Genomic DNA, 25,850 nt, shown 5'->3' with positions numbered 1-25,850 from the left:
ATCCAGACTGAGCAGGGCTTCCATGGTGAGCATCACTGAACGAGGGCTCGAAGGAGGTGATTAAAAACCAAAATGGCTGCAGAATGGCCAAGAGAGTTGTGCTGTGTGGGATAGCTTTGTGTCAACTTGACACATGCTTGAGTTATCTGAAAGGGGACAACTTAAATTGAGAAAATGCCTTGGTAAGATCCATCTGTAGGATCTTTTCTTAATTAGTGATTAATGAGAGAAGGCCCAGTCTATTGTGGATGGTACCTTCTTTGGGCTGGTGGTTCTATGAGAAAGCAGGCTGAGTAAGCCAAGGAGAGCAAGCCAGTAAGCCGCACTCCTCCATGGCCTCTGCATCAGCTTGTGCCTCCAGGTCCTTGCCCTACCTGAGTTCCTGTCCTGACTTCCTTTGATGATGAACAGTGATAAAGAAATGTCAGTAAAATAAACCCTTACGTCTCCAAGTTTCTTTGATCGTGGTATTTTGCCACAGCTATCATAACTCTAACTAAGGAATCCAGTCTTTTCCTGAGCCCCAGAGGCTACAGGGCAACAGACGCTTAACAGGAGCCTGGCATGACATCTAAGAGGAGTGGATGGACTGCTGTCCCAGCGAGTCCTCCACAGAGCCCTGTGAGGTTAGCGAGGTTAGCCATTGTTAGAGAGAAGGCTGGAGGAGTGTTATTTACGTGAAAGCAGCGCAACCCGGGACAGAGCAGCTTCAGCCTCTTGAATCCCGAAGTTTCTTTTTTAAACCCTCACTAGTTTCTTAGAGCAGCATTGGAGTCGACTACCCTGCAGCTGTGCACTGCTGCCCCCAGAGGGCGCCACTCCCGTCTATCTTATAGGCTTTAGGAAGGTGTCCAAGATCACCGAAAGAGGCAGGGTTGGGTCCTTCTGTAGGTCTAGGACCCAAATCCATCTGAGTTACTCACCACCCTGCCACTTCCTGGGTTTCAGTAGCTCTCACCTGAGATACCTCTCAGTCACCTAGGGGGTTTTACAAACATCCGTGTCAGAGCTTAACTGCCTAGAGCCTCTGATGTAGTGGTAGGTATACAGTGAAGAATTTATAAATCTAACCTGTCCCCAGGTAAGGCCACTGCTGCTGGCTTGGTGAACCATACATTGGGAATCTAAATGAATCTAACTCGTGTGAACATGTGCCCATACCATGCCCCAGTTTAGAGGCTTGGGGGCATGGTCCCTTAGTTCTCTCAGCCTTCTGCCCCACAACGGAAGCTTTCTTCCCCTGAGCCAGGAAAGCTAGTAGCAGACAGCTCTTACTCTGGAGCCGGTCCATCCAAGCAGGGCGAAGGCCCGGCGATCATAGGGGCACATGACCAGATCTACACGGATGGCCTTCCAGCCCTTTCCTTCCTGCTGGCCGCTCTTCTCGCTGTGCACTCTCCCGTGGTCCAGCTTCAGAATCAGGAAGCATTTCTGGAAATGGTCGAGAGCATCCACCTTCCTGCTGGGCTGCTTGAACTTTTCAAAGGTTGACTCTAAGATGTCGCAGTACAAAAGCAACCCCTGAAAAGCAATGGGAGGGTTTAGAAAGGGTCCTAGGGGGCTGGGGGTGGGGCACCCATGTGATATTACAGTGCTCTCAAGAGAGCCTCTTCAGAGCTGAACAAATGGGGATGCATTTTTTGTTCTTCCTCATCCAGCATCTGGGAGAGGAGGTAATACATGATTCTCTCCACAGAAAGGCTGAGCTCAAAGTCCCCAATAAGAAAACCTCAGAGCCTCCATCTCTCCTTGTTTGCTTCTGAGGGACAACTTTGCTCCTTGAAAAGCAAAGCCACGGTGAACAGAAATTCACACTGTTCCCTGCATGTCGGTTGTCTGGACTGGGTCAAAAGGTTGTGTCTGAAATTCCAGACCCAGTGTGGGGCATGGTGACCTGTTACATCTGTTGTTGTGTTGTTTTTGCAATGCTCAGGGTTGAACCTGCTAGCTATGCACTCTACCACTGAGTACACCCCAGCCCTGAAAGAACTCTCTCTCCATCTCGGAGGCAGTGAAAGAAGGCCCACGAAGCCTGCTTTATCTCAAGTTTCTATCCAGAAAGTTAATAAGTAATTCAAGGGAATGTTAGGCAAGCACCAGCCCCTAGGGGTTCCTGTGCTGCACACGGGGTGGGGGTGGGGGGTAGCACTTGGCTGGTGACAGATGGGACATTCTTGGGTGAATTGATCCTGAACTTGGCGAGGCTTTGACTGGGGCGTTCCATCTGATTCTGGGTGCTGTCTGTAGTGGAGCCTGGTACCACCTCAGACGTGGTCCTAGCTTTCCAGGCCAGCTTTCTGTTGGGTTTCCCCTACTGTTTGCAGTTTCCTTTCCTGTCCCCACGTCCCTCAGTGTGATTTATCTCCTCTGGAACTGCTCTGAGGTTGGGCTCAGGCTCGGCCATGGCTGCCCAGGGTTGTCTTCCTATTAGAAGATCAGTGGCTAGGCTAGGAAGGAGCTCTCCCTGCCATTCCTTCTCTCTGCTCCCAGGGTATGGGGGTCGGAGGGATCAGGGTGGGGTTAGGGCAGTTCAGCTTTGCTTCTTACAAGAAAGAGGATCTACCTCTTCCAACTTAGTGGACCAATTAACCATAGGCTACCCCAAGCAATGGTGTAAGAGCAGGAAGTGTTGTCAGGACTCTATGAGGAGTCCTCCAGCCAGGATTCTTGACCTTTGTTTTCAGTTCCTTCCCATCTTCTCCTCAGAGGAACCAATCTAGTATTCAAACTCAAGTGGGGGAAGTCATCTCTCAGTCATCCCTCAGAGAGTCCTCAGTCATTCCTCAGTGATCCTATAGTTATTCCTCAGTGATCCCTCATTAATCCTTCAGCCATTCCTCAGTGACCCCTCAGTGATCCCTCAGTCATCTTTCAATTATCCCTTAATCATCTCTCAATATTCCTTAATTATCCTTCAGTCAGTCATCCCTCAGTGATCCTGTAGTCCCCCCCTCAATGATTCCTCAGTGATTCCTCAATGATCCCTCTGTCATTCCTCAGTGATCTCTCAGTCATCAACTTTAGTGATTCTCTCAGTAATCCCTCAGTGATTCCTCAGTCATCCCACAGTGATTCCATAGTCATCCATTAGTAATCCCTCAGTAACCCTTCAGTCATTCCTCAGTGATCCCTCAGTGATCCCTCAGTCATCTTGCAATCATCCCTTAATCATCCCTCAATATTCCCTAATCATCCCTCTGTCATCCCACAGTGATCCCTCAGTCATCCCACAGTCATCCCTGTCATCCCTCAGTCATCCTTCAATCATCCCTCAGTCATCCCACAGTCATCCCTCAGTCATCCCTCAGTCATCCTTCAATCATCCCTCAGTCATCCCACAGTCATCCCTCAGTCATCCCTCAGTCATCCCTCAATCATCCCTCAGTCATCCCACAGCCATCCCTCAGTCATCCCTCAGTCATCCCTCAGTCATTCCTCAGTCATCCCTCAGTCATCCCTCAGTCATCCCTCAGTCATCCCTCAGTCATCCCTCAGTCATTCTTCAATCATCCCTCAGTCATCCCTCAGTCATCCCTCAGTCATCCCTCAGTCATTCTTCAATCATCCCTCAATCATCCCTCAGTAATCCCTCAATCATCCCTCAGTCATCCCACAGTTGTCCCATAGTTATCCCTCAGTCGTCTAGCAGTCATCACGGTAGCAACAGATGATCACGTTCTTCCTGCAAAGTGGTAAGAATGTTTATATATGAGCCACACACATCCCCACAGACTTTCAATCACTCTTAGATTAATTACTTAATACTATATAAGTGCATGCAGTGTTGTCACAGTGTAGTATTTAGAGACTGACGATAGGAGGTGCCTATGGATGCTCAGTATAGGGAGTATAGGTGTGGGTCTTTCTTCCTTTCTTTCTTTCTTTCTTTCTTTCTTTCTTTCTTTCTTTCTTTCTTTCTTTCTTTCTTTCTTCCTTCCTTCCTTCCTTCCTTCCTTCCTTCCTTCCTTTCTTTTTTCCTATCTTTCTTTCTTCTTAAAGTATCTTTTCCTATCTGAGGTCAGTGAAACCTATGAATTCAGAACCCAAGGTCATGGCCAGTTTAAACTCCTTTTGGTTCTAGGTATCCTGTAATGGAACTCATGCCTCTGCCTCCTGAATGGCTGAGGTGAGAAGTGTGAGCCACCATGGTTGGTTCTGACTTACAGTCTTACTCTGTAGACTCAACATTTTGACTCCCAGAAGTTCCATGAACTCCAGGGGTGACAGACCACCTGAAGCACTTAGGGTCCCTGTACCCCGGTCCCATTTACCAGGCCTGACCGCAAGCCTGAGTCATGAAGTCTCTCTCCTTCCTTTGAGGTGAGCTACCAGCAGTCTGCTTGGAATTCAGGCAGAACAAATGTTTGGGGGAATTACAACCTCCCTGGAGATGAGATTTCTAAGCTCTTCACCTCCTTTCTCCTACCTCTGACCCAGGGGTTGTCTCCAAAGGACACCATTTAGATAGGAGAAAGCACTAAAGGCTGTTCAACCTACTTCGCAGACATTTAAGCATCTTGTGGGCATGCTGTGTGTGTACTGTGAGTACACCGGTATGCACTGTCTAAGCTGTGCTCACGGCCATCTGTAAAGTGAAGCTCAGGGTTAGGCTGGCAGGGAAGGGAGTCAAGTGGAAGTGGGAGCCAGATGGGAAGAACTCATCTGATTTCACAATTGAGTTATTGGGGATGGGTCCAGGGCTTCAGGGGGATGGGTCATTCAGAGCAGGGACACTGAATCACGGTACTTGAGGGAAGGGAAGGAACTGGCCTGCTGGTTCCTGGGTCCCCTGCAGCCCAGTGCTTGGCCCTCAAACTGAATTCAATAAGCAATCCTGCTGCTGCTGATCTTAGCCACCATTTGTCAGACACCAGAGATTTTCTATTGAATCCCCGAGACTTTCATTGAATCCCGGGTTAGCACAGACAGAAAATGGGCCATGAACTGTTAAGCACCACCCCAGGTTGTACCAGCACTTCTAAAGTCTCATTTAGGCCTGTTTTACTATTGGCTCCGAATGCAGGGCCTGGGCTTCTAATGACTATCTCTACCCAGGGTCCAGAGGAAAACTACCTTGAAACTAGCGATGCAAAGAGGGCTCCTCTGTCACCTCTCAACTCCAGCAGATGTCTTAGCATAGGACAATGGCACAAAAACAAACATCAATGAGTTTCCAGCCTTGGCAACAGGCCTGGGGGTGGGGAGGTATTCTTTGGTCTTTCAGTGAGTCTTTAATCTTCCCCTATTCTCCCCTACCCAACCCCCCGAACGTCCCCCACTCCCAACCCCTGGAGCAGAGAATCGAGAATTGGAAAAGTATTCTGACTCTTGTCATGCCTATCTTGCTATCACTGAAGGGGTTCTCCAGTGCACCTTCTCCTGACTTCTCAGGAGGGGTGACAGGGGGGGACATGGAATGGTCTCACAGATGAATTTGGATCTGCATCTGAAATCTAGCTTTCATTTATAAATCTCATGGCTCTCGGGGGCTGGCTATTTCTAGTTTGTTTTTGTTTTTTTTTGTTTTTGTTTTTTCAAGACAGGGTTTCTCTGTATAGCTAGGGCTGTCCTGGAACTCACTCTGTAGAGCAGGCTGGCCTCGAACTCAGAAATTCTCCTGCCTCTGCCTCCCAAGTGCTGGGATTAAAGGCGTGTGCCACCACAGCCCAAAGATTTATTTACTTATTTTATGTGAGTACACTATAGCTGTCAGATACACCAGAAGAGGGCATCAGATCCCATTACAGATGGTTGTGAGCCACCACGTGGTTGCTGGGAATTGAACTCAGGACCTCTGGTAGAGCAGTCAGTGATCTTAACCACTGAGCCATCTCTCCAGCCCCTTCTAGTTTTCACTTTATCTGGTCTTATCTCTCTGGTGCATCAGTGAGCTCAGCCCAGGAAGGGGAAAGCTGTCTGTACTAGGAAAACTCTGGTCCAGCCTCCTCCATTCAGCCAGACAGGTAGGATCCCAGGAAAGAGCCCTTGGTCTCTCTAGGAAATGGTGCTTGACTAGAGAGCCAGAGGTTTTTGGCTGTGGGGTTAACTTAACTCAGCTTTGACCATTAACCACTGGCTGCCACGTGGCAGGTTTGATTTCATCCAGTGTGAGCCATTGGCCATGACCTCTGCAGGGCCCAGCTTGCCCTCCTTATCTTCCTTCTTCAAACAAGATGCATGCCCGTAAAGTGTTGCCTAGGACCCAAAGCTGGTCAGTCTCATGCCAGCCACATGGTGCTGCGATGAGGTGTTACAAACAAGTGAGAATAGTAGTCACTGTACACTGATCATGTAACACCTAAGATTAGCAAGGGGCTAGGGAGATGGCTCGGTGGTTAAAGCGCCTGCTTTACAACACAGGGGGCCAAGGTTCAGATCCCCAGAACCCATACAAATGCTTGGTACGCATGACAGCCTGCCTGCAATTCCAGCCTCAGAAGGTGGAGACAAAGGGATTCCCAGAACAAACTGGCTAGTAGGACTAGCCAGATCGATGAGCTCTGGATTTGATTGAGAGAGCCTGCCTCCATGAATAAGGTGGAGAAGTAGCGGAAGATGATTTTCAACATCAAACTCAGGCTCCACATGTCCGCACCCATGTGCCTACACATATGCAAAAATATGCACACATGTGCGTGTCACATACACACCATGCATAACAAACACATCACACACACATACACACATCATACACACGCACAGCAGTACACACACATACATATCAAACATAACATACATACCACACACACACACTCACACACACATTCACACACACACAAGCACACACACACACACACACACACACACACACGGAAAAGAAACAAGCAGAAATCAATCTAAGCCAGCCTTAAATGGCAGGTGCCATCTGGCCTCCTTACCTGCTGCTTCCAAAAGTCTGTCACTTTATGCAAGAGCTGCTGCTCTTCATCCTCTGTGGCTTCTGGGCTGGTAATTAGAAAGTCTACATCATGTCCAGTCATCTTACCCCTAGTTTGGGGGGAAAAAAGCACAAAAGGAAAATCAGTTGGACTTTTAGCCTTTCATTTAAAAACAAAACAACAAAACAAAACTCTTTGTTATTGTGTCTCAAGTGTGAGGTTTGTAGTTCAAAATACTCACAACATTTTAAAACCAGCTATTCCTGGTTGTTCAACTCACTTCTTGCAAAACAAATTTGTGACAGAAAAAAAAAAAAAAAACTTCATCCAGAATGTGTGTTGTTGTATATGGATGGAAAGCAAGTAATAAATATTACTTCTATATGCATCACATACATAGAGAAACATGTATGACAATAGGCAGCCAACCAAGAGCTTTGGTAACACCATACAAGGTAGCCTTCTTGGAACTATGGTATGGCTTAAGAGATTGCTCTTTATCATTGTTTTTTTTTTTTTTTTTTTTTTTTTTTAAGGATGGAGTCTTATATGATGCAGACTGGCTTTGAGCACGTTTTGAAGCTGAGGGTGACCCTGGACCTCTTATCTTCCTGCCTGTACTTCCCAAGTGCTGGGATTATAGGTCTACATCACCATACCTGATTTACTGGATACTGGGAATCAAAGCCAGGTTTCCTCCATACTAAGTAGCCACTCTGCTAAGTGACAGACCCAGCCCAGAAAACCTCTTTGATGCAAGTGACCAGGTAAGATCTCAAAAGGAGAGGTGGAGGGACAAGCCTCTTTCTGAAATGGAGGCATTTGTATCCAACTGAAGATTTCATGTCTGAAGGCTTGTTCATTGAGCTTTCTTTGACTCAACCAGTTTCTTGAGCATCTACTTAGTGGTCAGGCTCACACCCTGGTCTCCGTGGGAACTAAGCTCCACGGGGAAAGCACACATGATGCAGTAGGCACCTGGGAAGCACAGAAGAAAGTTCCTAGCCCAGAATAGAGCTATAAGGAGTCGAGGAGGGCTTCCTGGAGGTGGCAGCATCTAAATTGAGTCTGAAGGAATTGTGAAGTCAGATTAGTACCAAATTCACAAAACTGTAGAGAAAGTTTCACCTGAGCAAAGTCACAGAGGTAAGAAACAGCTCTGTGTGCGGGGTGTCAAGCTATCTGAGACTCTGACACGAAACACAGGCAGCAGGAGCCAAAGCTACAGAGTGAGGTTGGTTCTGTTGTCAGAAAAGGCGTTTTGCACCATTTCAGAGACAGGTAGAAGAGGGGTTCTAAAACAGCTACATCACTTACCTGCGGAACCCCCCAGTCATGGTGACCAAGGCATCTGGAAGAAATGTCACAACCGCCTCCTTAACTAGCATGCTGACAGCCTCGGCTTCTGGCCTGTTCACACAGCTAACGAGGTCTTCGTAGTAGAGGAATCCTGATCAGCCAGTGGAGAGAAAGGCACACATAAGAGGACCAGCTGTTGATAGGAGAGGATGCTGTCTCATACAGTGCTCTTAGGCATTGGCCAGACTCTGTACAGAGCCCAGTAATCTATGGCACTGCCTTGCCCACTTGCTTGGGTTTTTTTCATGGTTTCAAAGGAGTTTTGACTTCTCATGTAGAAGTATACAATATTCATATCAAGGGGGAAGTATTCAGATCCTTCTGGAATCTAAATTGATCCTATCTGATATTATAATGAAAATCCAACACTGCCTCCTCCTCCTCCTCCTCTTCCTCCTCCCCTCTTCCCCCTCCTCCTCCTCTTTCTGCTGCTGCTGCTCCTTTGAGGAAAGGCCCAGATTCTGTGAACTCCTAATTCCTCTACCTCCCAAGTGCTGAGATTCCATGTATGTAGCACTGTGTCCAGCCTTCTTGACCAACAAGCTATACCATACTATTTAAAAGGGGGTAGGAAAATTCAGGACTTGGCAGTGATGGCTTCATTAGAAAAGACAGTGGGAGGAAGAGGGGTGGGTCAGTGTCCAAAGCCAAGTGTAAAGTGCCTTCGAGGGGCTGACGTGCTGCTTCCTGGCCTGAGGACTATGAACCAATGACCGTTCAGAAGCAGGGTCACGAGGGAGAGCAGAGCATTTGGCTGTCACCACAGAGCAGTGGGAGGGAGGCAGAGCGAGAAGGAGGCTTATCTCCAAGGATTGGGGTAAAGTACTGGTGGGAAGCTGGGCATGTCTGGGAGAGTCAGAGCCTGATGACAGTCATGCTTCCATATAAGACGCTGAACTTTCATTTAAGGGATCCAAATGCCACTCGATAAACAGGAGGGGGATGTACTTCTCTAGAGGCTGCTGATTGGCTCCTGTTTCTCACCCCAGGATGAGACACGACCAGAAAGTCATTTGGCTTGAGCACACTGTAAACAGTTACCAAGTTCAAAGTCATCTGTAATCTCTAAACGGGACAGTTGCAGAACTGTGTTTTCAGGACCAGGAAAAGATGGTGATGCTAATCCACCTATCACTTGTTACTACCAAGCCAGTTCCTTGGGGGATCTGCCATCTTCATATCGATAACTGACACGACATAAACTTCTCTTGTTCTGTTGTCAACAGTTGCCTTTTGATTGGGACATGGCTGCTGTGAGTGAGTGTGTGTGTGTGTGTGTGTGTGTGTGTGTGTGTGTGTGTGTGTGTTTGATCTAAGAAGCAACATTCTTTTAGGTGCTAATATATATAGACATTGCCATCATCACTGGCACTTAAGTTCACCTCGGGTGGTGCCAGGAAATCCCTCCGCTCACTCACTAGATGATGTGCAAGAATGTGAGGTTATGACTTTTTAAGACTGTGTGGATGTCAGCCAACACCTCAACCTGCATTCCTAGCACTCAAGATGCTGAAACAGGACATCACAAGTTCAAGGCTTTCTGAGAAAATATTCCACTGTTCCCCACTTCTGCTGTAAGTGTTAGGAGTCCTCACTATTGTTCCAAACCATCTCCATGCCCTTAGGTTTGATAGTCATATACATTTCTCTTTAACAGCATCTCTAGAGCTGGTGTAAAACACCCTTACTAGACTACACTTTCTGGCATCCAGAGTAGAAATATTAGATGTTTTTTTCTTAGACTCTTTTATTTCCTGTGTGGCATTATATAAAGCTTATTAATAGTCACTCAGAAATCATCAAACTTGAGAAATGACTCAGTAGCTAGGAGTACTAGCTCCTCTTCCAGAGGGCCCAGGTTTGATTCCCAGCACCAACAGCAACACACAACCATCTGTAACTTCAGTTCCAAGGGAGCTTATACCCTCTTCTGGCCTCCTTGGACACTGGACAAATGTGGTACATACACAAACATACAGACAACACCCATATACATAAACTAAAAATAAATAAAAATGTTTTTATAAAGAACTTAGTGGGCTTATAAGATTAATAGGGGCTTTCTATAGTGTCATTGATGGGACCCCCCCAAGATATGATTCACCTCATCTACCACTTCTTATGATATCATTTTTGTTCATTCTGTCTGTCTGTCTTTCTATTATCACTTAAACAGAAGATAGCTGTTGAATAATTGCGCATACCCAGAATCCTCTGGTAGAAGACTCTATCACTTCCATATTAAAAAAACTTGATAACTTCACATATTTCATAACCCCAGAAGCTAGGGAACTATAGCAGTGACTCCCTCTTGAAGGACAATTTTACTCTATTTTTATTGTACATTAAAAGGAAACATTTAAAAATTTCACATGTTGGCCTGGTGAGGTGGCTCAGTGGGTAAGAGGACTGGCTGTGCTTTCAAAGGTCCTGAATTCAAATCTCAGCAACCATATGGTGGACCACCCGGATGACCTGAGGGAGCAGAGGTACTAAATTCAATTCCGAACAACCAGATAAAGGTTCACAACTATCTGTATAGCTACAGTGTGTACTCATATACATAAATAAATAATTCTTTAAAAAATTTTCACACGTTTAGAAGGGGCTATGAATCGCATCTCCTCATTTCTGGAAAAGGTACCAGCACTGTCCATGGAAGGCAGTGAACTGGCCTACGTGGTGGCCGCGGGGCTTGCCAGACGTTCAGATGATAATGAGAGCTCTTCCGTCTCTGCTCTGGACTCTTGTCTCTTCCTAGGCTTAGGGCTCTGATTGGACAGATCAAGGCTGTGGCTAGACTTTCTCCCCTTTCTCTTCCGTTTTCCAGCCCCCAGCGCACATTCCCAGTGTGAACCAAGCCGTCGAGAGTGTACTTTGTTCAGTACTCCCCTCTGTCCTTCTTGCACGTCAGCTTACCCTTCTGTCCTCGACCCTTCATGCATGCTTCTTACACAGGGAGACAGCCAGACCTAAGGTGTGTCTGTAGGAATCGGGACAGTGCCCACTCTGCTGTAACTTCTGGATAAAGAGAACCATAGCACCCCAGGAAGAGGCCTTGTTCTCATATTCTCAGGGCTTTGCGCAAGCTGATCTAGTCCCTGGTTAGCTCAGGTTCACCAGTGAGGCAACGAAGGCTCAAGGTTTTAACTAGCTTACTCAAGATCACTCAGTGACAAGTGCTGGAGCCAAGATTTACCGGAGTCTCAAGTCTGGAGCAAGTCAAACTGGCTTCCATGTCACTGGACCCTGACAAGCCCAGAATGACCCGTGACTTCCCCAAGACCGTTACCTGCTTTCTGCATTTGTGTAAACCTCAGGCTTTTGTCTGATTGTATTTTGCTGAGAGTTCTGAAACCCATCCTGAACCATTTCTCAGCTGTCTTCAGTCCCACACCAAACACAGAGGTAAAGAGCTGAAAGGGAGGGAAAGGTAGGCTGTTATCCACCCAAATCGTTGCTATGACAACAGAGCGACACTTTCCAAAGTCTCAGGCCAGGAACAAGAAGTATAAGTAAACCTTTGGCCCAGTTTCTCTTGAAAACATCAAGGGGATGGGGAGTGAGTGAGTGTGTGTGTGTGTGTGTGTGTGTGTGTGTGTGTGTGTGTGTGTGCGCGCGCATGTATGTACTTGCACAGACATGCATAACTGTGCATTTGGAAACCAGAAGTCAACCTCAGGCTGGGACGATTGGCCAGTGAGCCTTAGGGCCACTCTGCTTCTCTCTAACTCTTCAGTGCTTAGGTTTAAAAGGTGCGCTACCACACCCAGCTTTTTTGTTGGTTCTGGGACTCTTGCTCAGTCTCTCTGCACTTTAGGGAGTTCTCTCTTGAGCCTGGGGATGGTAACGTTGAGAGGCTTTTTGTTTCTGAAGGATCCTTCCATAATCAAAGTGTCACAAAACGAAACAGGTGAAAGATGGCTGGGCATCGGTGTAAGAAGAAGCCTGTTCTGTGTCTGTATGAGAAGCTGTCTATCTGTCTGTCTGTCTGTCTTCAGATTTTGCAGTCTTTTACATGAAGTCCTGAACCACACCTTTGGTGGAAGGAGACTCATGAGGTAAATCTTGCTCAAAGATCCTCAGCAAATTCACCCCATCTACAAGTGGATAACAGCAAAGTACAAACTTCAACCCTGGTCTGTCTGTACTCTGAGCCTAGCTCCTGTTCTGGCCGTATGTTAGGCCCTGTATCACTTATGAACTGAATGGACTGGCCATAGTACCATAAACTTTAAGGTAAAAAAACAAAAACAAAAACAAATTGGAGGGTGGTCAACCCTAAGTCCCAGAAATTGAGGTGCAATGAGGAATTTTCAGACAGAGTTTGTGCTTCAGGACCACACTTGCTCTATTTGAATCCTGTGTCCCTTTGACATTTGTAACCATGAGTGACAGATTCTTGGTAGGTAGTCTCAGTGTGATAGGTAAGTCTTGGCATGTAGTGTCTTTGTGGGATGTGCTGGTTAGTTTAATTTTTAACACAATTTAGAATCTCCCGGGAAAGGAGTCTTAATGAGGAATTATCCATACTACCTTGGCCTGTGGGCATGTCTGTTAATTAATGTAGGATGCCCACTGTGGAAGGTGCCATTCCCTAAGCAAGGAGTCGTGCTTCACACAATAATGTAAGAATAAAGAAAGCTAGCTGAGAATGAGCATTTGTCCATCTCTATCTCTGCTATGTCAGGGCAGCAGCAAGAGGGTGGCTGGCCACTGAAAACCACAAAGTCCTCCACAGAATCTTTACACTGAAACTTAACCTAAACTTTCTGCTTCCAGAACTGAGAGAAAATAAATTTCTATGACTAATCAGTTCACTCTGTGGCATTTGGTATAGCAGCCTGAGTTATATAACCATCGACAGCAAACAACAGGATAAATAAAACAAAACACGCCCCAGTATCCAAATGTACAGTCGCTTACTTTGAAGGATTTATATCGCTCATCATTTAACACAGCTTTAGCTTCAGAACTTTCTCCATCTTCAATAATTCCCTGCAAGGAGGGTTGAACAAAAGATTTTGAGTTATGTCTCTGCATAATCAAAGTGCCAGTCTCAAACCGACAGCCCCAACTGTGGGAAGCCACATGTGCCGTTGCAGAGTGGCACTGACTACTGCTGGCCACCACGCATAAGATTGGACAAACAACCAATGTGTACATATGCAGTAAAGTTTTTTGCAAAGACACTGCCTGGCCCAGGCATGATAATGAGGTTCTGTAAGGTACTGAGAGTATAACCAATCAGATGTGAGACATGCAAATGAGGTATGATAATGAGGTTCTGTAAGGTACTGAGAGAGAGTAGCCAATCAGATGAGGAACATGCAAATGAGGCTTAGTGCATAACCAATCCGGGTGTGAGACACGCCCCTCCTAGGCCTATAAAAGCAGCACCAGTTCTGGGCTCGAAGTCTTTTCGCCTCTACAATCAAGCTCTCCCAATAAACGTGTGCAGAAGGATCCTGTTGCAGCGTCGTTCTTCCTGGCCAGTCGAGCGCGCGCAAGACCCAACTACTGGTTTCTCCTGAAACTTGAGGGTTTTTTTCCCTGGCTGATCTGGAGAAAGCAAGAATTTCCTTGTAATCTTGAAAAAAAATCTTGGTTTACCATAGATCCTAGACCTTCATAACCTCTGACGAGGATACAGAAAGATAAAGATCTGAACCTAGAGACTCTAAGACAAAATATTCTCTGACAAGCATTGTTCAAATCACCCTGGTCATTTTCTTTTCAGTTGATTCGAGTTGTGGAAATAAGAGGGCTTTTTAAACCACCGGGTTAATTGTTGGCCCACTGAAAAGCTGGCCATTATCAAGTCCTTATGAGGTCTGGTCTCTGTTGTCTGGAGCTCCGATATTTTTCTAGAAGGATGTACCTTGCATTTGGTTAGATTGAAACTTGCTACTAGATGACACCCGTGCCTCGTTGGGAAGTCCTTAAATGTTGCTAAGCATGTAACTACTGCCCAGTCTCTCCTGAGAACAGAGAGATGCACAATCAGCCCATTGAACATCACCCTGTGCTGTACAGGAAGCGCTGAGGGAGACCGAGTCTCCCACCCAGACTGGGGTGGAAAGCAGAATATTCTGCTGCTCTGGAGATCTAAGGCTCGATCGAGTCTTTCGCTGCTAGTAAAAGTCACTGCCCGAGAAAGTCTTCCTACTGGGATCGTGTTGGGTATGGATTTTATATGTCTACACCCATATATCTGTTTCTTGCTATATTGATCCATTTATAGATAAATAGAGGAGAGAGCCCATACTTATGCGATCTGTTCTGTCTCCCGTTCACCTCTTTGGAGATGTAGCAAATTCCACTTCTCCCTTACCTCTATGATACTCTTCACCTTGTCCCCTAGGCAAGGAATCCCCTCTGTGTCTTTCATGCTGGTGATGGGGAATGGCAGAGATTTCAGTACAGAGGACGCTCGCATGAATGCCAGGCAAGAACCTTCATTCTCTCTAAGCTCATCATTTTCAGCCAGGATATCAAGGGCATCCTAAAACAATAAAACCAGGTCAGCAGGTCTGCTCATGGGAGTCACTCGCAAGTCCCTCCTGTCCCCTTTACTAATGGAGCGCCTTTGGAGTCAGGATCAAGCTCCTGTACCTTTGCATCCTCCCCTGTGGGACTCTGTCACTGAACTGAAAAGATATGTATCTAATGCATTTATGAGGAAACTGAGTTCAATCATTAGACATTTAGAAACAGTTTAATCAAGTAGTGACCTGGGATCCATGGTGTCCCAGCAGTCATGACTGGGTTGGGTATAACCCTTTCCTATCTTCTGGACCAGTCTGTAGCCAGGGTTCTGTCACACTCCTGAGACTTTCAGGTCTCTTAGTGTGGTCAGAAAACACAGCTGGTGTTTGTGGGATGAAGGCTGTGTTCATCACTCAGACCCAGAGCCGGGGTTATTTAAGGTGAGGCATGTTGCCTTCCTAGCAGAGAACGCAGCTGTGCTTCAGTGGGTTCAGTGGCTGCCATCCGTTTCCGGCTCTTCCTCACAGATGCAGCTCGAAAGTTAGAGACGAGAAGTCCCATGCTTGACACTCTCCTGAGTGTGTTTACTCTGATGAACCCTGACCCCTGAGTAGCTGGGAGTCTATGAACAAGGAGGCCCACTTGACGAAGAACCAGAGGTCAGGTTAGGTGGGTAAGCATGGAGAAGCATTCTGAGATCTCCAGAAAATCATAATTTAACTTGTCGACTCAGGGAAAGAAACCTCAAGCCCCCCTTTTGCCCTGGGTTTTGAGAAAACCTCGTTACCGTGAATAGTTGGTTGTAATTGTTTAATGTGGTTCTTCGCTGGCAAGCATATTGGGAGATCTTCTTCACAGCAGGTGCTGGAACATTCTGGGAGCCTGGGACAGGACTCGGGGAGGAGTTTCTATTCACCTACACGAAAGCATAAGCATCCATTTTGAATGACAGTTAATTAGCCAATAGTAAGTGTACATATAACTATAAACATTTACTCAAATATAAAGAAAACGTTTAAGACAATTCATGACGATTGTCTCTGAAAGAGGACAAAATCATAGAGGACTCAAAAATGTGTTGCATACCTGTCTAGTGTATAGTCACAGGCGTGTATGATTGTTCTTCTTATTAGTACATATTAATTACACCAGATAATGAATTTCATTGTGACATCTTAAGTCTGTGCAGGATATATATTTTTGAAATCACAAAAATGAGACTGAAGGAAAGGCCATCCAGAGACTGCCCCACCTGGGAATCCATCCCATCTACAGACACCAAACTCAGACATTATTGCTGATGTCAAGAAGTGCTTGCTGACAGAAGCATGTTAAAACTGTCCCCTGAGAGGCTCTGCCAGAGCCTGACCAATACAGATACAGATGCATGCAGCCAAACAACGGACTGAGCACGGGGACCCCAATGGGGAAGTTAGGGCAAGGTCTGAAGGAACTGAAGGGATTTGCAACCCCATAGGAAGAACGGCAATATCAACCAACCAACCCCCCCTAAAGCTCCCAGGGGCTAAACCACCAACCAAAGAGTACACATGGGGGGAACCCATGGCCTCCAGCTGCATATGGAGCAGAGGATGGCCTTATTGGGCATCAATGGGAGGGAAGCCTCTTGGTCCTGTGGAGGCTCAATGACCCAGGGTGGGATAATGCTAAGGCACTGAGGCAGGAGTGGGTGGGCAGGTAGGGTAGTGGGGAGAGAACAAGGGGCTTGTGAAGGGGAAACTGGAAAGGGGGATAACATTTGAAATGTCAATAAATAAAATAACCAATAAAAAATTTTTTTAAAGAACCAGCTATTAAATTTTATTTCCTTTGTTTCCTTTATTACAGGTGATCCAGACCCCTTTCCCAGAGACTCTAGCATTATTGGTAAAAGATTTAGATTTAAGAAGTCATATTCTTTCTTTCTTTTTTTTTTCATGAATTATCAGAATGGGGAAAAAAAAAGAAACTCTTTACTTTTCTGAGTTTCCAGGCTGAGATTCTGAAATATCGGTGTGTGAATGTGTTCATAAAAATAGCTCTTGTTGTGGGGCTGGAGAGATGGGTCAGTGGTGAAGACTGAGTGCTACTCCTGCCAAACACCTGAGTGGCTCACAACCTGCTCCAGGAGATCTATTGCTCTCTTCTGGCCTCTGTGGACACCTGCACGCATGTGCACACACATACACACACACACACACACACACACACACACACACACACACTAAAAATTCTTTTTTTTTAAAGAAAATAGTCCCATCTATTAATATGTCAGCAGTGTGCACCATGTATGCATGTTACTTCGATTTCCACAGCATCTCAGGAGGTGGGCATTATTGTTATATAAAGAGGATGAAATGGAGGTCCACCAGAGCTAAGTGAACTCCGTGAGAAAAGACTGTAATCGACCCAAGTCTGTGGATTCTGATGCCCATGCCAGTGGCCACCCAGCAAAGGAGACACTTACAACAAGCTGATGTCTCCCCATCATCTCCACTGGCTTCCCAGCTCCCATGCATTCGATGAGCCAGGAGATGTCCAAGAGTTCGAGCTCGGAGCTGGCTTTGATGTTCTGCAGCTGGAGCCACTCCAGGACGTCTGACCCTGAGTTGTTCTCTGCCACAATGTGGGTGACCGAATCACTAGAGATGGAAGGCAAAGTTATCAGTAAAAGGAGTGTCCAAAATGAGACCCACTCTCCTCCACTTGACATTGCCAAACCAGCTTTATCATGGATGGTTAGATTAAAGCACTGATAAATATGATTTTATTTTTTGTTAAACTGGTCCTTAGCTATAAATAATTTTTTAAAAGACGAGAATTTAGAGGCTACATCCATCCTGGTCCTGTCTCTGTTCTCATCTCTCGTACTGAGTCTACTCGATCCTGTCTCCCTGTTGTCTAATCAGAGCTGGCATCGTTTCTTTGGGTTTGTGGCTGTCACTGGCCTCCTGCAGATGATTCTCTTGGACTAAACACTTCATGTTCAATCCTGAGCCTCACCAGACAGTATCACAGGGCAACCTGCTTCCTCCACTGCTGTCCACTGACAGTTCCTTATCGATGCACAGTGACAATTATCTGTCCCCGGGGACATGTGGATTTGGGAACTCGGCTCCAGGTGTTTCTTCAGTATTGAAAATATCAAGAGTATGGAAGCACTGCCTTATACCAGGTACTAGTATTAAATATTAAATACATTAAATGTACATGTCATACATTTAATTATTAGTAATGCTGTGAGACAGGGATTATCAGACCCACATAGCAATGAGGAGATAGCCCTGGGAGACATTAAAACCCTTCCCTGCTAATAACTGCAGGGTGGAAATTTGATCACAGATCTGTTCTAACCCAAAGCCCATGAGCTTGAGTAGCCATGAGTTTGCAATCTGTGACTCAGTGCTTGTTCCAGAGCAGAGGAGTTCCCTGTTCAGTCAGCTCCCTTCCACCCACCTCACAGAAGGGTTATCTGAACGGGTGCCATACTTAAAGGCAAACCGTCCCTCCAAGGGGCAGAGATATGAATGAAGAAACTCTCTGTGACATATCTGCCCAGGAAGCCCCCTTGGGTATAATTTTTGTCTTCCTATTTTATGTTGAATGTCTGGACTACAAGACTGCAGGAAGTTAGAGCTATCCTGAATCTAAAAATAGATGCTATAGATGCACTCCAAGGCGGAAGATCTGCAGGGAGGCCGCCAACTGCTCTGGGCTCTCTGGGTTTTGCTGTCCCCCTCCAGGATGAGTGCAGAAGCCTGAGGTCCATCTTGCAAGCAGTGCTGCCTCCCCCACACATTCTCACTGCCTGGCTTTGCCCTGCATCTCCTTCTCTAAGTCTGCCTCTAGGTAAAGCCCTGCCTATGCTCTGACATAGGCTCTGGGGATGCTCAGGGATGGAGGAGCTCCTGGGATGCAACAAACAACAAAAATATGGGTGCATGAAAGACATGCTGTAAAGATGCTACACCACTTGCAAATATGACACACTACCATGTGTGGGATATGTGTGTGGGGGATGTGTATAAAACTTAGTCTTCACATCAGCCATATGAGGTGGGCAACCAACATACATTTAAAAGAAATAAGTTGTAATGTTCACCCTCCTGAAACACACACACACAGAGGTCACAATAGCCCTTTGTTTATATCATGGAGACCTAGGAAGGAGGTGTGTGTGCTGGTTTTGTGTGTCAACTTGACACAAGCTGGAGTTATCACAGAGAAAGGAGCCTTCCTTGAGGAAATGCCTCCATGAGATCCAGCTGTAAGGCATTTTATCAATTAGTGATCAAGAGGGGAAGGGATCCTTGTGGGTGGTGCCATCCCTGGCCTGGTGGTCTTGGGTTCTATAAGAGAGCAAGCTGAGCAAGCCAGTAAGTAACATCCCTCCATGGTCTCTGCATCAGCTCCTGCTTCCTGACCTGCTTGAGTTCCAGTCCTGACTTTCTTTGGTGATGAACAGCAATGTGGAAGTGTAAGCTGAATAAACCCTTTCCTCCCCAACTTGCTTCTTGGTCCTGATGTTTGTAGAAAATAGAAACCCTGACTACGACAGGTGGCTATAATGATAGAGCTATAAAGAGTCAGAGTCACTTTGATCCTTACATGCTACATATGCATATTCAATTATTATTCTATCCCCCCTAGGTATATGCAGTTATTATATGTTAAGTAGAATATATATGACAAGTATAATTTCATGTAATGTTCAAAATATTGCTAGGATTGTCAGGTAGGGCTCAGGTGTTCGGAAACTATGTATTATGGGATTAACTCACAAATCTTAGCTCTGAGTATTTTTCTCATTTTTTTTTTTTGAGACAGGGTTTCTCTGTATAGCCTTGGCTGTCCTGGAACTCACTCTGTAGACCAGGCTGGCCTCGAACTCAGAAGTTCACCTGTCTCTGCCTCCCAAGTGCTGGGATTAAAGGTGTGCACCACCACTCCTGGCTTTTCTCATCTTTCTTATATACCACTCTGCCTGTTCATGCCTTCTCTTCCTGGCTGGCAGTGCCTCACTGCATATAATTAAAGATGCCTTCTATGAATAAGAGAGGCAGCCATCGTTACCCACCACCCTTTCCAGTGTGAGTGTTATCTCTCTCATGGATGGTCTTGTCACCTGGGAGAGGTCATGTTGGGTATTTTGAAAACAATGACATTAGCCATATTTATACTTAAACTGAGCTGCTTAAAGAAGCTGGCTCAACCCACCCCAACCACAGCTCTGCCAGTTCTCTGAGCAGCCAATGTGTTTTAGAACCCTTGAGAGCAAGGCAGCTGAGGTTGGTTCTAATCTACACACAGCAGCATTCAAAAGAGACAGCTTTCTCTTCCAGCCTTGGTCAGGATCTTGCCTGATTCTTTAACAACCTTTAATGGTATTATAAAACTTCGCATTAACTTGAAGCTCATAATTTTTGAAATAGAAAATGTGGGTTTTATTACCACAAGGTCCCCCGTGGGCTTTGAAGGCAAATGCTCTGAGATAATGACTTTCCAGTGAAAGTCGCACTGTGAACAGGTCAAACAGTGAACAGATGGGGGGGCAGAGGCAGCCAGGTCACACTGGAACAGGTCACAGAGGTCACAGGTCACACTGTGAACAGGTCACACAGTGAACAGATGGGGGGGCAGCCAGACTAGCCAACACACACCTGTTACAAGCTGTCCGAAAGGAATGAGTTGTTGAGGAGGCTAAAGCTAGTTTTTGGTCACAGTCTGTCTACAGTCACATGACAGCACGCGAGGCATTTACTGCTCTCTGTACCTGGTCACCTGTGTGAGGTGACTAGCTCTCCCAAGCTCCTGCTGCTGTGACTTCCTTGATATGATGGACTGTAAACTGTGAGCTCTAATCCCTGTCTTCCTTAATTTGCTTTTGCCAATGTACTTTATTGGAGCAAGAAGAGAATCCGAGGGGCTGGAGAGTTGGCTCCGTGGTGAAGAGCACATCCTGCTCTTGCAGAGGATCCAGGTTCGATTCCTAGAGATGATGTGTGACATGACTCACAACCATCTGTAAACCCGGTTCCAGACCATCCAACACCCTCTTCTGCTATCTGAAGGCGCTGTACCCATGTGGTACACATACATACATATGTACACACATACATACATATGTACATACATACATGCATATATACATATAAACGTACCTGCAGGCAGATCATTAATTGATACACGAAGATAAAAGTAAATATTTTTTAAAAGAAAGAAAAGTAATTAAGATAATAGCACAATTCAAGATACAATTCATGATTTCCTTATCATAGCAAGCTCTTTGCTTGCAAGGCTCATGTTTTCTTCTGTTTTTCCAGAGCTCCACACATACTGCGCAGAGCAGGCACTCAAAGGCTTTTGTGATGCTTTCAGCTAAGACAGCATCTTCCATTGCAGGACAATGCTGTCCTCTGATGCATTTACAACAACCTGAGCATTGTTAGCAAGCTAGCATGAAGCGCCTGGATGGTTAGAAAGATGGAACGCCATCCTTCCGAACTACATATCCTTCTGCCTTGACTACAGTGATTTGCTTCAAGACACAGGGGACGGTAGCAGAAGTATTTATAGAGAAGGGGAGATGACAGATGAGAGCTTTCAAGTATCTCACTCTATGGGAACTCAGGATGCAATCAGGGCGTGGAAAACAGGAGATTTTGGTTCCCTTGTTGAGCCTGTATTAGGTGAGCTGAAGTTAGCAACCTGCTCTAAAGTCTAGGATGCTGGTGACAGAATAAATTCAACATCCTGTTCTTCGATGTTCAGAACTACCCAAGGAACTTAGCATCTCTTCTCTTTCATGTTTTAGGAACCAGCTTTCTATGGCACATAGAATAGCTGGGTGTTAAATTCGTGTTGGAGAGAACAGACTCAATCCAGAGAGTTCAGTTCATGGAGGATCCTCAGGGAAGGTAGGAGCCAAGACTGAGCCTCTTGGCAGCCAAAAGTATACAGGAGCTGTGGACATTAGCCTGTTCCAGAGCTTAGCATTCTCTTTGCCTTTGAATTTTACAAGTTAAGAAAGAAGTGTAGCCATTACTGTTAATCAGTACCATTGACATTTTTCCTTTTAATTAATCATCACTAGCAGTAATTACAATGATTGTATATGTACATTAGCATATGACATGGAGCACATGTGCAGGTCAGAAATCACCTCTGTAGAGCTGGTTTCCTTCCTCCTTTACTGGGGTTCCAAGGGTTAAATCTTAGGTGTCGGGCTTGTACAGCAAGTGACTTCAACCTGCTCAGCCATTTTGCCTGCCCTTAGAATTTTCCTCTCTCTCTCTCCCTCCCTCCCTCTCTCCTTCCTTCTTTCCTTTTTTAAAATAGCTTTTTTTTATTATCTTCATTTTTATTTTTAACTTTTTAAAATTAAAAATTAATTTTAATGCGTCTAATTGTTTTGCCTGGATGTAAGTCTGTGTCCCTCTTGGAGGCATCGGATCTCCTGGAACTCGAGCTGTAGATGGTCGTGAGCTGCCCTGAGGGTGCTGGAAATCAAACCTGGGTCCTCTGGGGGAGCAAGCAGTGTTCTTAACCATTGAGCCATCCCTTCAAGCCCCAAACTAAAAGACCTTTTTTTCTTTCTTAACCATTTACTTCTGGTATGTGTGGAGAAGTCAGAGGATGATTCATGGGGTCTGCTTCTTTCCTTTCACCATGTGCTTCCCCGAGATTGAACTCAGATTGTCAGCTGGGCAGGAAGCCCGCGCACTCACTGAGCCATCTTGTAGGTTTGATTTCCAGCACCCATAGAGCAGCTCTCAACCATCTGCCGCTCAGATTCCAGGAGATCCGATGCCTCTGTGTGCAGCAGGCCTCCAAGAGGGACACAGACTTATGTCCATGTCAAAGACCAGGTATGGAGGCACTCGGGAGACAGGCAGGAGGAACTCTGTGAGTTTGAGGCCAGCCTGGTCTACATTGTGAGTTCCAGGACAGCGAGGATATCTAGAGAGACTCTGTTTCACAAACAAACAAACAAACACGAACAAACGTATATCTGTTGTAAAAAAAAAATTGGAAGACACAGAAAATCTGATCATATACCTTCCCACACCAGATAACTGCTTATAGCATTTTCATAGACTGCCTTCCTGTCTTTGTTCTGCTTGTTTCTGTAGACTGATCTGGTATATACAGGGGAGAAACAACCTTCTTTTGGTCTGGCTGTACAGGCCAATGGATCTAACTATTTAACCAGACTCACACTCATACTACAGTGAAGTTTAACAAAGGATTCTGACATTCTTCTTCTCACCTCAACATCACATCAGACGGAACATTGGTTTGAGTGCCACGGTTAGGGAGAAGGGGGGGTGGCAGGGGTGCGGCGGGGGGGGGGGGGCTGTATAGAACTGCTGGTCTGGAAAGGGCCAGCACCAGGAGATGAAGCCTAAAGGTTCTCCCTACAGTAATTAATGACTCTTTATCTGGGCACAGAAATTCTGTTATCGTCGGGGCTTCTGCTTCCTGTGATTCATCTTCCTCCTACAGCACGCGCGCGCACACACACACACACACACACGTTGAAAGTGTCTGTGCTCTCCGCCTGAGAACTTTGCTCCATCCTGAGCACAGCAGCGGCTTGCTCACCCATTTCCTGTCTCCCCAGCAGCAGGCATAGCTCTGGCTGCTGGCATCTGGGGCACCACTCTGATTCACCTCTCCAGCAAAGATACTTGCTTCGTGATCATCATCACCCCTGACACTTGCCTCGGCTCATTTGCTCCATTGGTGACTCAGTCCATGGGCCTCCAACAGATGTATGGACCTTTTATCAGAGAGCTTTCTGAGTGAGTGGCACCCTGCCTGATGGCTCTCCCTTTCCTGACTGGTCCCTGTTCAGTTCCTTTACCATGAAAAGCATCTTGGTAGCTGCTAAAACTTTTGATTTCTGTTTTTAACTTTCTCTTTGAAGATGTTTTTTCTGTTTTATCCCTCCCCCTTTACCTATCTAATCTCTTTCTCTTTTAAAGCTAACACTGTACATAAGGCTAACAGATTAGTTATACTCAAAAACGAGTTGAAATATTGGATTGTGTGAAAAGAACATCAAGGAATGAAGTTGAGAGTGGCTGTGATGACTTAAAACAAAAAATAGGAGACCATGTGACAAAGACTCAGAAAAGAGAGAAGCCCAGAACCTCAGGAATTTTTGATTGGGGACATTTTAGCAAAAAATCTAAAAAGATCCCCTCAGCTGGGCATGTGGAGTGTGAAATTCCTGAGTACTGACCTTGGAAATGTGTCTCCTCAATGTCTCCAAAGCCAGCATTTCATCAGCAAGAAACGTTTGGCAATTTTCTTTTAAATTCAAAGACTTTCCAAAATCCCAAGTGTAAAAGTCAGATCATCTCTGACACGGTATGTTCAGCACCCCTCCCAACTTGCATGGCTGAAGGCAGTGAACTGAGTGCCCCCCCACTCCCACTGTAACCCCAACACTTCTGTCTGCAGCCGTCAGGCACACCAGGGCCTTTTACTGGGACTTTCTGAATCGCTTTGATTCTTTTCATTGGGTCAAGAGAGTGAACGTACACAATAGTCAGCAAAACAATGATAATTGGTGCTTACTGAACGAGTGCAGATGGTAGCTTCAATCACCTCCCTGCCTAGACTCTGATCATAGCACACTGGGGTGCCATCTGTCACCCCTAGACAAACATCTTTAACCAGCATCTCTTCCTGAAGCCCACTTGGACCACCCTTTGGAAAACCATCACCAAGGCCAGTAAGGTACCTGTGGTGACTCACCTCAGCCTAGCCCACCATAGACCCTTAGCAGAGCAGGTGTGTATAAGTCAGAGCCAGACAATCAGAACACCCTCCCTGCTCCAAAGTAGCAATGTAAAAAATTGAACCCAATGGTGTTGGTTCAGTTTGGTACAGAATGGAATCGAGTGGTTTCTATGTGGTTCTCTGACTAGTTTTCTGGTTATCACTCCTGGATACTTAATCTCAGAGTCAGTCATGGGAAGCCATATTTTTTTTTAAAAATATTATTTTTTGGTACCAATTAGTTTCTATATAATCTCATTTAGTCCCCACTCATCTCCCTTAGCCAACTGGCCCCTTGGGTCCCTTGGGGACGTCCTCAGGGCTCCTGCATGCTTGCAAAGTGACCAGGGCTGTCCTACCTGAGCTCATTTTCCACCCTGAACCCTTTCCTTCGGGCCAGCTCCATGAGGAAGGCTCTTCGAGTTGTTCCCATCTTCTTTTCCAAAATGAAGAGGACCAAGTCTCGAAATCGGATGTCATAAGGCGTGGAAGCCACTGGGGTGCCCAGCTGCCTGGGTCTTTTCTTCCGAGGACCCAGGTGGACTGCTTGCAGTGGATCCATGGAAGCAGACAGTCTAGCTCTGTCTGTACCATCAGGTGGTGTCTCCAGAATGAGGGCTCTGATGTCCTCTCACCAGCAAACCCATAGGTACCACCCTGGTGACAACTTCCTGCTGAAGGAATGTCTCACTCTGATCAGGTCCTTTCTCCCAAAATGGAGCTCTTGACAGAAAGAACAGTGAACTTGGGTTTTCATACACTTGATCTCTGCAGTACCTCAGAATAAACTTATGAAGAAAGGGGGACCTCGCCACTGGTTGAGTACTGTTATTTATCTTTAGACATGTTCAAACCCTTTAGGTTGCATTTTAAAAGCCATTTTTTAAAAAATGTATTACATTTGCTTACTGCGCAAGGGGGCATGTGTGTGCATGCCATGACATCAGTGTGGCAGTCAGAGGCATCTTTCCCCCTCCACCGTTGTAGGTCCCAGGAATCAAACGTGGGTTGTCAGTCTTGGTAGCAAGCTTCTATCATCACCACTTAGTCATCTAACTGCTCCTGCTGACTTTATTCATTGATTCCTGCTTTACTCTAGCTCACTTCTATTCTTTCTCTCGGACCTACGTTATGGTACACTGGATGTCTGTAATTGGCACAGATGTGTTACATACAGCTGTTGTGATTTCACGTGAATGCCACCTGAATTTCTCACTCTGCTGGTTGCTTTTTTTTTTTTAATTTTTTTTTATTTTATGTGCATTGGTGTTGGAAGGTGTCAGATTCCCTGGAACTGGAATTGCAGACAGTTGTAAGCTGCCACATGGTTGCTGA

At 45.9% G+C, this 25,850-nt stretch overlaps 1 protein-coding gene across 2 annotated transcripts in view; it reads right to left on the bottom strand.

Annotated features, from left to right (window-relative positions):
* Dntt (deoxynucleotidyltransferase, terminal) overlaps nt 1–25,241 on the bottom strand; it is a 30,251-nt gene extending 5,010 nt beyond the window's left edge. For both annotated transcript variants that reach the window (NM_009345.2, NM_001043228.1), the window contains exons 1-9: nt 24,875–25,241; nt 17,194–17,368; nt 15,514–15,642; nt 14,572–14,742; nt 13,164–13,235; nt 11,530–11,653; nt 8,196–8,328; nt 6,879–6,987; nt 1,276–1,521 (exon numbers count right to left, since the gene is read on the bottom strand). In NM_009345.2, the coding sequence (NP_033371.2) occupies nt 1,276–1,521; nt 6,879–6,987; nt 8,196–8,328; nt 11,530–11,653; nt 13,164–13,235; nt 14,572–14,742; nt 15,514–15,642; nt 17,194–17,368; nt 24,875–25,077 (1,362 nt within the window). In that variant the 5' untranslated portion in view covers nt 25,078–25,241. The remainder of the gene's footprint in view (nt 1–1,275; nt 1,522–6,878; nt 6,988–8,195; nt 8,329–11,529; nt 11,654–13,163; nt 13,236–14,571; nt 14,743–15,513; nt 15,643–17,193; nt 17,369–24,874) is intronic.
* Between the last annotated feature and the right edge of the window lie 609 nt (nt 25,242–25,850).

Source organism: Mus musculus, chromosome 19 (assembly GCF_000001635.26).
Source record: "Mus musculus strain C57BL/6J chromosome 19, GRCm38.p6 C57BL/6J".
In the NCBI taxonomy this organism is placed as follows: Eukaryota; Metazoa; Chordata; class Mammalia; order Rodentia; family Muridae; genus Mus; species Mus musculus.
This window is presented reverse-complemented; position numbering and strand designations above follow the sequence as displayed.